Below are 12,362 nucleotides of genomic sequence, written 5' to 3' on the forward strand. Positions count from 1 at the left end.
CCAACTGGATCATTGAAACTCTCCAGAATCATTTCTATCTGAATAGAATGTGGCCTTCCTTTCTGGCCAGAGTGGAAAAGTATAGAACTTCATCTCCTTCTTGTCGCTGCGTATGAAATATGACCACTATTTTGAATGGACTATTCCTTTCCTTCTTTTATATTTCTCTCATGGGTTTTGCTTGCAGTTTTTAGTTAATATTGGAGTTCAGCATCCTCAGCTATCTGAGAGTTTCATAATCCTGCATGAGTCAGTTTGGACAAATTTAGCCATTCAATGACTCAGGAGTTTATTGGGGAAATACAGCTAAATTCACTAATCATTCCATATTAATTTTGGTGGTGTTTGTACGTTCAGTTAATGGAACCACCTTTGGGGCCCTATACACCGCCACTAAGTTATGCATTGTTCTCCAGTTCCTCTGATTCACACTGTACAAGGCCTGGAAATGAACACCTCTCCTTGGGAAAGTTCGTATGTTTTCCTTCCTTGATGGGTATCATAAGGATATATCTCACTCAGAGATGTGCTCCCATCTACCCAGAGGACCCCTAGATAAAACTATATTGATGCAGGTTTTCAGTTTGTCAAAAAACAAAACAAAACAAACAAAAAAACCCCCAAAATAAAACAAAATCCAAATGTACAAATACACACAGAATGGAAAGGTGGCTGACAGGAGGATGAAGGGCCAGAGGAGTCATGACTCTCCTCTGCCCTGGTCCTGGGATGCTCTTCTTTGGGCCTTTCCTCTTCATGAATAATGCAAACTCTGACTTCTTTGTCGTGGAAAGAAAGTGAAAGGAAGTGAGAAAATGTGGGCCTCTGCACAGTCAAATCCTCAACAGCAGGATTTCTTAAAGGAAGGTCCACAGACCATCTCATCAAAATCATGAGAAATGGTGGACCCCAATGCAGATTCCTTGGCCCAGCTCAAAGTTTCTGAATGACTCTCTGGGACTAAGGTAAAGGCATCTGCATTTTTACAAGTGCTACAGATGATTTTTGTGCATGGTGAGTATTGAAAAGCACTGCTAAAAAGTTTGCAGTGAGGCTCACGAAGAAAGAATCTCTGTTCTAATGCATGTTGCAAGATGAGAAATATAGACATTTCAAACACAGAAGCTCTGTGGTTGCATCACAACATGGTGGTTATTAAAGTTTAAGACTCTTTTCTTTCGGCAGGGGTGGAGATGAATAACCATTTCATCTAAAACCAGAGAGATGAAGGCAATATAAATCAAACCCATTCCAGCAGGTTTCATTTGGTCTAATTTCTTTGCAGATATTAATCATTGTACAGTCCTATACAAATGACATTAACGCCATTTTAACTCATAATACAGAATACTCACTCTGATTCCTTCTCTAGTGTATTATTTTGACAATACAAATGAAAACTATATAAATTGGAACAGTGGGCCATCAAGATTGCAAGATGCCAACAATACCAAGACATTAAAGAGAGAAATGGCGCATGCTAAACCTATAACCCAGCATGCAAATTGTTGCAAACATTTATCTGCCACAGAGTCACCGGGGAAAAAAATAACTCTCTTCATTTTTCCTATGAAAATGGCTATGTCAAGTGGAGATGACAAAGAATTCTTCCTAAAAGTCCACAGAAAGACTCTTATTAATTCTAGCAAAGATTATCTAGGAAGACCAAGGTTATTAAGATTCCACAACATGATATCTAGTGGCAGAAAATACCAGCGCTCAAGCTCTCCGGGTTAAATCATTATGGTAAATACAAAGGTGGAAGGTTAAATCTGTAACAAAGGAAAATGTCTAAGAATCAAAGTTTGGCTCCCATTATGGGAGTTGGTGTCAAGCAACTTTTGCAAACCACCATATATGCCTTTTCTTTTTGTCACTGGAGCATGTTTTGCTTGGCAGAGACAAAGGACCATCAGAAGGGAATCTAAAGGCCAGAGAAGCAGAAGTAATCCAGAAGCACAAGGAGTTGACAACGAAGAGGACCCACCATGAAGAGCACACATCTGCGCCTGGGAATGAAGCTGCCTCTGAATCACACAGGGGCATCTGAAAAGTGAAAAATCCATTTGTTTTCTCCCTAAATTGAATCAGGTGGGGGTAGACATAGCTATGGGGGAATAAAGAGCGAAGGGAACACATGATTTGTGCATTGTTCCCTTTTATTTTAATTTGCCGTGCATGCATTTCCAGTCAGATAGCTGCCTACGATCACAAAGGGTAACACCACTGCATATAGCGGAGGCCACGTCACTGGATTGTTTTTGTGACTACAAAACAAATTGTTTTGTGACTTTTTCTTAGAGGGGAGGGAGAGCACACCAACACAGCAATCTCACAGCTTTATTTTCCTCTCTTCCCCTTTTCCTGCTGAACTGTTTTTGATAGTGGGTAGGAGGACTTGATAAATATATTCCTGACTCCAGGAGATCCACATTACCTGTAGTGAGTGACCTCCCAATGTCACCGGATTTTAGCATTGCAGGATTACCAACCAGGCCACCTAATTCAGGGTTCTACGTATATGATTCCTCATTCATTTGATCCATCTGCTGCTATTAGTTTATTTGTATCAGCAAATTATGACCTCCATCATAACCAATATTCAAGAAGTGAACCACACATATGGTTCTGTCCAGAAGTGAACTAAAAGTTCTTAAAACTTTTAAGCTCAGGGAAACAGGCATGAATCAGGATTAATAGAGCACTTAATTCTTTAACTCACTTCACTTACCCAGAAATCGTTTTCAATGTGGTAAGCCACCTACACCCTACTTGATAACTTCACTCAAACTAGGACTGAATGTTTCCACTGACTTCTCCTTAGAGCTTTTTACTGACCAGGTCTATATTCATCTCTCTACCAACACCCACACAAATAAATACCTAGCTGCTGTCTTAGCTATCTGGGATATTTGGGTGGGTGTCCATCTAGAGATGGTCCAAATTGAAAATGTTAGTATTGTTTCAATCAGATTTCTTACCACTAGTTTTATTCACTAGAGGGTATAAGGAATACATAAGCAGAAAAAAATTCATGAGGTGTCAAGGGACAGAAAAAGTATGCCAGGAACATCGTCTTTGCAGCATTCGGTTTCCTGTATAAAGCAGGCAGTGGAAGTAGTGGGTTGTCTGATTTCTTCCTCCTTCTTTAGTTCTTACCAGTGTATCTCTATCTTACTACCATTAGAGTTAGGTCTGAAATTTAAGGAAATTGGAACTTGGCCACTTTATGCAGATCCCAGACTCCAATAGGGCCACAAACATCATCTGACCTACATAAGTTTGAAGATATTTTATCTATCTTCAACTTCCATTTGAGCCATTAAATTCTGTGATTCTTGCAGGATCCTCTATTAACAGGATGATGTGGTATTAAGAAACATTGAAAGGAAAGAAGACACATTGGTAGAGCCTTAAAAACTATGCTGTAGTTAAGAACAAATGCCTGCTAATGTATTAACCCATAAAAGAACACCACTTAAATTCATAAATGATAATTCTCCTGACAACTCAACTCCCCAAATGAACTTTCTTTTTCACTCAAGTAGACCTTTAAATTCCATTTGAGTCTTAGGATCAGAAAACATCAGCTGAGTCTGTGGCCCAGATGTGAGGGTAAGAATTAAAAAAACTCAGTAAGATACCCATGTACTCATGGTCACTCATAACAGGAACCAAGAGAGAACCTCCTACATAATAAATGTGCATCAACAAAATATTTCAAGAGGAAGCAATTGGTTATTATATTCCCTCCTACAGACATTATCTAGTTGCCTTTATTACCTATCACACATATATACATACACACACACACACAATAAAAAATATTAAGAGTGCTTGGCACACAAATAATGCTTGAAAAATCATTTTTTTAAGTTCCCACTGAAATGCATGAGGAATGCTAAAAATAAAAATGGGTTTTTAATCTTCATTTACCACAAGCCTATGAAAGAGCTATTGGTACATGTAGAATACAGAGTCATACGGATAAATGGCTATCAACAGTTTCTGTTTGGCTGTGTCTATACAGGTCAAAGACGTATTCGAGAAAGATAGTTTAGAAAGCCAAAACCTTAATTCTGAAGCTTTAGTTATCTAGTTGGGCTTTTCACAGACATCAGGGAAATGACAGCCAAATCATAGTATAGGCACAGCCAAATCCCCAAATCCCACAGACAAAACTGGCTACAAGAAAGTAACAACGTAGCACTGTAGTTGTAAAAAAAAGTCATGAGAAATTATTAGGCGATGTGTGGAATACAATTCCCTCTCAAGGAAACAAAAGGCCGGACCCTTATTCAAGTACTGTGTGTTGTTCTTACTTCCACAACTACACAGGGATGCAGAGAACTGAATGTGGGTCACATGAAAAGGCCACACCATTAAAACATGGGTAGTAAGTACTCTGAAAACATTGAGAAACGGAAGGTAACTCAGCTCAGGGTAGAGAAGGCTGAGTGTGGGGTCACTGAGTCATAATTTTTGTGGATACGAATGTTTGTTTCTTTAATACAAAGAATGTTTTACTAAGCTCTTCTCACCCTCTCCTAGTGCAGAGAAAGAGCAAAACTGTAAAATGGAGCCTGAGGGTGTTAATTTCAAAATAAGGAAGACAATTTGTTGACGACCAGGGTTACTCGATGTTGGAAAGTGTTGCCAAGAGAGGCTGGGAAATCTTCCCAGAAGGGTTTTAAGAAAGGAGCAGAGGCTCATCTGTGTCTAAAGTAGTCAAAGAGAGTGCTGCTGGGAGCAGGGGTGTTCCCCTTAGTATATCCAGGCCCTGGGGACATGTGTGCTGTGTGTATGTACAGACATCGTTGTGCCTGTGTTGCACAAATACTCATGCATACGGCATCAATATAAACTGGCACGTAATAGATTTGAGTGAAAAGTCATATAAATCTGCCATTTCCCCCCTTACCCCATAAACAAAAGGGAAAAGGAAAATTAAAAAACCCAAACATATGCCATTGGGCCAGATCTCTTTCTACCACATTCTCATTCAAAGGAGGGAGGTAGAAGATGAGAGAAAAACCCAGCTTGGGATAAAGGACTCCCAAAGCCTCTCAGCTACTCTTCGGTAGCCGGCTCTCATTTTACATAAGATACTCAGCACATGGTATCCAGTAAACACACAAACAAGGAACCAAAAAGAGATTTTCTTATCATTCCACATCTGGAAAGAAATCTACCCTGTGGATTTAAATGTTAAGGTGAACTAGGTCAATAGGCAGTAGTATATCAATGGGCTACTGTGTTCTAACAAACATATTGTTAGTTGTTACTTTCCTTTTCGAATACGAATTTCGTTAGGAGGTTTATTTCCAAATGGTGACACAATTCGTTTCTTCTCCCACCCCCAGCCCTCCCCTATAGATGATACTTCCGTAAAAGTTCAGATTGCCAAGGATGTTTTCTCTCAGGGAACCTATCTGGGATTTTGATCTTTAGGAAATCCTGGATGCATTTCTCCAGCTCTTCCTCAATTGAGAGCTTTTCCTTAACAGCTTTTTTTTTGCTGCTCATGTTCGACTCCCTGGAGCCCGAAGTTAGAGTCCGGAGCAGATCGCTTTTCCGCCGCATCTCGGACTGTTGGATCAGCTGCACGGGTCCCTTCTTGATGGGACGGTCCAGAGTCTGGATGTTGGTCTGGCGTGTCACGGGCCCACAGATGACCGTCTCCTGGGGAGAGCTGGCCTCAGACTGACTGTCACAGCTGGAGGTGGAGAGGTCGTTGCAAGATGTGCCGCTCTCCCCTTCTTTGTCACCTGTGGCGTTCTTGCAGCAACAGTCGCAGTGGGAGGGTGACCACCTCGAAGGCTCACCTGCAAGCAAGCACAGCACCCAAGGGGTTAATGCCAGCCAGCTCAGCCCAGAGGAGCAGCACAGCACCTGCACGCGCACACACACACACACACACACACACACACTTACAAATGTCCACAACCATATATTTACAAGAAGTGGGGTGGCACACAGGATAGGCTGCAACATGAGCACCTAAAAGTCAAGTGCACTGCAAGAAGGAAGTTCGTAACTGCAGGCTGGGCTTCAGTCCACAGGCACTGCAGCCAGCTACTTAGCTACACCATGTACCAATCTTGTCACCTTGGCAGTCCCCTTACATTCTCAAAGCTTCTGTCTCTTCCCCTGGGAGATGAGGATTATCAGTTGCCTACTTCCTAGAGTTGTAGAGAGAGTATAGATAAATCAAGTGAAATTCTTAACGAGGTACATAGCACACAGTAAGTTCTCAATAAATGCTACCTGATTTTACCATGGCTGGTGTTAAGCCTGGATCCAGAGCTCCACGTTATTGCAGTCCAGCACAACAACGGCAGTCTACAAGAGTCGGGGGGGCTTACTCTGTGCCAGCCCCCCAAGTAAGCTCTGGGTACCCATCATCTCACCAGAGCCTCGTGATAATTCTACGAGTAGCTCCACTCCTAGATTTCATACAAGGAAACTAAGACCCTGAGAATTTAAGAAACTTGCCCTAGTTTGCACATTTTGTAAGTGGCAGAGCTGGGATTTGAGTGCAGATTTCCCAAGTACCACAACCAAAGCAACTAACCATTTGTTTTTTTCAACTTGTGGGACGGTAAAATTCCTGCTTTTCTTTAAAAACAATGTTCAGGGTTTAACTTCTCTCTCTGAACTGTCTGTTTACCTCTCCTCAAAAATATTTATCATTTCCTCCTCTGAATTATGGTTTTGTTTTGTAAGGGCTTCTAATATTGCACAAATCACATTCTGATATTCTTTTTCACTTTATTCATTTCAGCTACTCACCATGAACTCTCCAAGCTGGGCATAGTCAAGTGTCCATTGTTGTAATTCCAGCAAATGGCTCAGAGTATGGTATAGAAACTCAATAAAGGCTGTATCCTTCTAGTAATGTTTAAGTACCTGGATTCAGCCACACCTGGAGCTGGTCCTGTCAGTGGACTTTTAAGTTACATAATCCACTATCTTATATTTAAGCCAGCATGAGTACCTCGCTCCCTCTTCCCCTCAGTATTGATTCACCGCCCTGTAATCAGCTATTTGGAGACAGACCCATTTTTCAGATACACAGCTGGTGGCTCCCTGAGCTAGAAAATCCACAGTTACGGCACAAAGCAAGTTCCTAAACATAAGTCACTTCTCCCAGCCTTCTATCCCCTGAACATTCAGTCTTCTTAGGTCGTGAACTTGATACTATTTACTTATCATACATTATATGCTAGGCTATTTCATATAATTCACTGCACTTAAGCCATAAAAATGAAAGGAAATGAATCCCCTTTATAATGCTAATATTGAGGACAAGGATAATGTAGTATCTACATATGTTTAAAAGGAGACCCAGTTTGATTTGTGCTATATCTTACTCTCATAATCAATCAATCACATTATAATAAGATCCTACTTTACTGGCACCTCTAAAATGGCCAAAGTAGAGGAAACCTAGAATGGAAACTAATAGGAAAGTTATATCCTGTCTTCTTGTTAAAGGCCTGTCATCCATATACTGAATGATTTAACTATTTATGGAAACTTACGTATTTTCCAGAAGGAGTAAAAAGAAGTCCCTTATAAATTGCAACTCCAAAATTATCTCTAAAGTATATCCACTCTTTCAAACCACTTTTTAAAATGTGACTGAGTAATCATTGTATTTATAGACCCATTAAATGAAATGCAACAATCCAATTAGCCAAAAGGAATCACCACAGCAATAACGTCCTACTTATCCCTGGCTATTACCAGTAAATATCTTCCATGCAACAGAGAAACTGCTCAACATGTACCAGCTGCTGACGGCAAATATCAGCAATAGGAAATCTTTTCTCTGCCAGCCCAGATTCTGAGGGTATCATTTTTCTTCTTCCAAAGGCAGAATCTGCCTCTACCTCTCCAAACCCAGCCATCCCTAGACTAATAGGACTTGATGGAGAAATGGCTCCAATGCATTGGGTCAAAACAAGGTAATCATTATCAATCCAGACCTGGTCTAGTTTGATCCTTTATGAGAAAAGTTCATAAACTAACCTAAGCCTTAAAAAAATAGAAGAAGAAAAAAAGGAGAGGAACGAGGAGACGGGGAAGAAGACGTATCTGCTGAGATATGCCTGCGCATTACCTTAAAACAAGATGACGAACTATTTTGGCCATAAACCCTGCTGAACCAGTAGAAAGACAAGTCTGTGTTTTTCGCCCCAAGAGTTCCCTTCCCCACTGTAAAGTCGTTTCATGACTTAGGGAAACCTAAGGTTTTTGTTGGTTTTTTTTTTTTCAAGATTTTATTTACTTATTTGACAGAGAGAGATCACAAGTAGGCAGAGAGGCAGGCAGAGAGAGAGAGGAGGAAGCAGGCTCCCCGCTGAGCAGAGAGCCCGATGAGGGGTTCGATCCCAGGACCCTGAGATCATGACCTGAGCCAAAGGCAGCGGCTTAACCCACTGAGCCACCCAGGAGCCCCCCCTAAGGCTTTTCTAAAGGGCAATTTAACAACACAAACACCACCATGGGAGGGAGCCCTGCATGTTTCTGTGAAAAACTGCACACAACCCTCCACTGCATGTCTAAGGCCAGAATGCAGAGCGGATGCAGCTATCTTCCCTGAACTGCCACGATGATCATGGGTTTAAATGTCAGCTGGGATCCTCCAGCTTCCAGGCAAATAGAAATATTACTTTCTACTTATTCTAGGAGCTATCACTATTAAAGGGAAATTGAACAACTTAATTTTAGTGAAGCCTGTTATACTACAACATGTTTCAATATTTTATGAGAACATTTGAATGTTTTAACATTTTCAGCAAGACAATTCATAAGAAGGCTTCTGAAGTCCATATATTACATCAAGGAAAAGATGGTATGAATGCAGCTGGAGGTCCTGTGTGAAGAATCATCATGAAATTTAAAACCAGTTAAATGTGAGAAGATAACCACTCTGGTTTTTTTTTGGGGGGGGGCGGAGCACTGTCTGTCTCATTACCCCCTTCCCAAGAACTTGACCAGAGCAGAGGTTTTTAAAACCATAGCAGAGAAGTAACGTGTGTGGGCTGTGGACCCATTTGCCCTTGCAGCCCCACTGACATGTGCTCACCAGTCCTGGCAGATGTGGAAGGAGCTGTGAAGGGTCAATTCTGTAACTCAAGGTATTCTAGAATCTCCCCAATTATAGCAAATTATGATCTCATTACAATATACTTTTGCTCCCCATCAGCTGAGGTTTCAATACCGACTGGAATAATTTTCTCCATTTGAAGAGAAAACAGGTTACAACTGATTAGCCAGATGTAGGAAAGAAACCATTTCATCCCAAGAAAAGTCTCATTTATTGATATTAAAAGGGCAAAAAAAAAAAAAAGTCTAATGTCTTTTGAAGGGTTTATTAACAGGCTAATGGTCAAAAAGCACAATAGCTCTACCTTTTTTTTTTTTCAAGATTTTATTTATTTGACAGAGAGAGATCACGAGTAGGCAGAGAGGGAGAGAGAGAGAGAGAGAGAAAGAGAGGAAGGAGGAAGCAGGCTCCCTGCCTACAGAGAGCCGGATAAGGGACTCTATCCCAGGGCCCTGAGATCATGACCTGAGCTGAAGGCAGAGGCTTAACCCACTGAGCCACCCAGGCAGCCCTCTACTTTATTTTTAAATAAACCACTGCTTAATTTGTTGGATATTATATCGTTTTTGGTGCCTGGCACATAATAGAGGTTTGATAACTGTTTGCGGAATGAATGGATGACCCAAACACACGTGTTAAATTGTATCAAAATCATAATGCAGCAGCACAGATTGCGGACTCCAGAATCAGGTCCCACAATTTGTCAGTTTGGATATAAAATTCTTCACCTCCCTGAGCCTTAATTTACTCATCTAAAAAGTGAGGCTAATAATAGTATCCCCCGGGGTGTCTGCATGTCTCAGTGGATTAAGCCTCTGCCTTCGGCTCAGGTCACGATCTCAGGGTCCTGGGATCGAGCCCTTCATCGGGCTCTATGCTCAGCGGGGAGCCTGCTTCTCCCTCTCTCTCTCTGCCTGCTGTTCTCCCTACTTGTGATCTCTCTCTCTCTGTCAAATAAATCAACAAAATCTTTAAAAGTAATAATAGTATCTCCCTCACAGAGGTTTTAGAAAAATGAAATGAGACAATTAATGTAACGGTGTCTCATGGTTTGAAGCACCCAGTAAAAGTTCTATTCATTCATACCTATTTGCTCTACTAAAAGCCAGGCACGAACCTACATAAACCACACAAAGGAAGAGCATGTTCGACAGGATTTGGTATGTTTCCCCCAATATGCTCTACAATCAATTCTTAGGTCTGGCTGGAACATCATGTGAGGAAGGGCACTGATGCTGACGCTAGACTCATCGAGAAAATGTATAATGACATTTACTAATGCCTGGATTTGCAGTGGGAGCACAGAGTAACTGCAAGCATGTGCAGTGTCTGGCATACAGTATGTGACCAGGGGACAGTTTTGGAAAGAAGTTTCCTTTACTGCATAGTCCTTACAATTTCACAAATGGATGAGTCTTCTGAAATAGAATTTGCTTGAAAACACATAAATTAAATTCAAACCCAGAGCCAGGAATAATCTGTATTTTGGATTAAGGGTTGAGGGGGGAGGAACAGGACCCTAAATCACCCTAAGTCCTTAAAGCTCTAATCTTCCAACATTTTACAACTCTGAAAAACTGAGGACCAGTCAGGCAAGTTGTATGATTGTATGTGGCCCCTTTGGACCATAGTCCTAACTGCAGATGTCCTTACTGATAAAGAAGGAATAAAAGAGGAGAGACTACAGAATACTTCTCCCCTATGAAAAATTCAAACCAAGCTGAGTGAAACATGACTTAGCAAACTCACAAAGTGCTTATGCATTTTTAAAAGAGGCAGCTCTGCAATCTACCCACACTTCAAATTCTCCACCTGCTAATGGTTGTGAACACAATGCACATCATTTACAGCAACAGCTGGGAAAACTGCTTTCCCCTGTCTTCTCTGTCAATGATGGAGGAGCCTGCCAGTCTGGGAGCTAGGTGGCCAGATCTAATTTATGGAGGCTGCTGAAAGACTTTCCTGGTATCCCAGCTGAAAAGTCAATAATGGCCAAATTGATGTTTTTATAATTCTGCTAACCTTGGAGAAGATATTTCGTAGTAGAGACTGGGAATAGGCAGGCTGTGTAAGCTTCTGAGAAAATACATTTTCCGGCTTGATAATCATCCTCTCTCGCTTCCTTTCCACTCTTGGACATTTGTCCTTGGATGGGCCCAGCGGGGGCTCCTCATTAAGAGGTGGCAAAGTTGGGTAAAAGCAGACGGTTAAGATCACTCATACATTAGTCAGGGCCAGTCGAGAAAACAGGCATTGTACCTGTAATCTTCATAGGGAGAATTTAATATAAGGAATTGGTAAAACAGGTACTGGAGGGGTGAAAAAGATGCAGAAAGACTGCAGGAGGCAGCCACCACTTCTAGGGCTGGGGAGACAAATCAAAGACGGGGTTATCAGAACCTGGAAGCTTGCAAGAGCCACCATGTGGAGGTTATGCCTAGGCATCCAAGGAGGGCACGTTGCCTGTCGGTCCTGGTATCTCTGAAGGGCCTGCCTCTGCAGGGTACAGAACAAAACAAAATTGCGAACTGGGAATAAAATAAACAAATAAACGAATAAAGTTTATTCTGGTAATAAAATAAACAAATAAAGGCTGGGTTGATGCTGATGAGCAGTATGTTGACAAGGAGTCCCTCCTCTGCTCCTGTCCTCCAGCCTTTCTCTCGCAAACCCTGTGACAGCACAGACCCCAAGGGGAAGCGTGCTGGGCCAATGCAAAGTGTGGTTAGCTGAATCGCAGCCCCAGCATCACAAGGCAGAATCAAGGAGTGGATTTGGAACTGAGAGACAACAGCTTAATAAGAGTGTGCTGACCCTGCCAGGGATGGGAAAGAAAAGAAAGACAGTTCTTGACCTGCCAGAACCTGTGCTCAGACACAGGAGTTGGGAAATGGAAACAACAGAAAGCTCTCACTGAGTTCAGTTCCTGCCCTGCTGCCCTTTCTTATACCTTAGGGTTTTGTATTTGCTCTCCTTCTGCCGCAAACAGTTGTATTTCTGATATTCACTTGTTTAGTTCCTTTTTGTCCTCCAATGCTCAGTTTAGACATCACTTTCTCAGAGCAGCCTCACCTCTACCCCCCACCCCAGTTGAAGCCAGTCCCAATCTCCAGCTTACCTCTTCTGCACCATCACCATGGGTAATTAGGGAGGTGTTTCTACATTTATTTGTTCAATGTCTGTTTCCCCACACCTGACTATAGAGCCCATGTTTGTTCCTTTCTGGCAAACTCCAAGCCACATACAG

General features: G+C 41.8%; 1 protein-coding gene across 5 annotated transcripts in view; it reads right to left on the reverse strand.

Annotated features, from left to right (window-relative positions):
• Window positions 1-661: 661 nt before the first annotated feature.
• The window catches only part of KCTD16 (potassium channel tetramerization domain containing 16), a 305,143-nt gene continuing 293,442 nt past the window's right edge, over window positions 662-12,362 (reverse strand). For 4 of the 5 annotated variants that reach the window (XM_032336306.1, XM_032336307.1, XM_032336308.1 and 1 more), the window contains one exon: window positions 662-5,825. In XM_032336306.1, coding sequence (XP_032192197.1) covers window positions 5,371-5,825 — 455 coding nt within the window. In that variant the 3' untranslated portion in view covers window positions 662-5,370. The remainder of the gene's footprint in view (window positions 5,826-12,362) is intronic. The other variant, XR_004284018.1, reaches the window with a different exon arrangement.

The sequence above is a fragment of the Mustela erminea genome, chromosome 3, assembly GCF_009829155.1.
Source record: "Mustela erminea isolate mMusErm1 chromosome 3, mMusErm1.Pri, whole genome shotgun sequence".
Taxonomy (NCBI): Eukaryota; Metazoa; Chordata; class Mammalia; order Carnivora; family Mustelidae; genus Mustela; species Mustela erminea.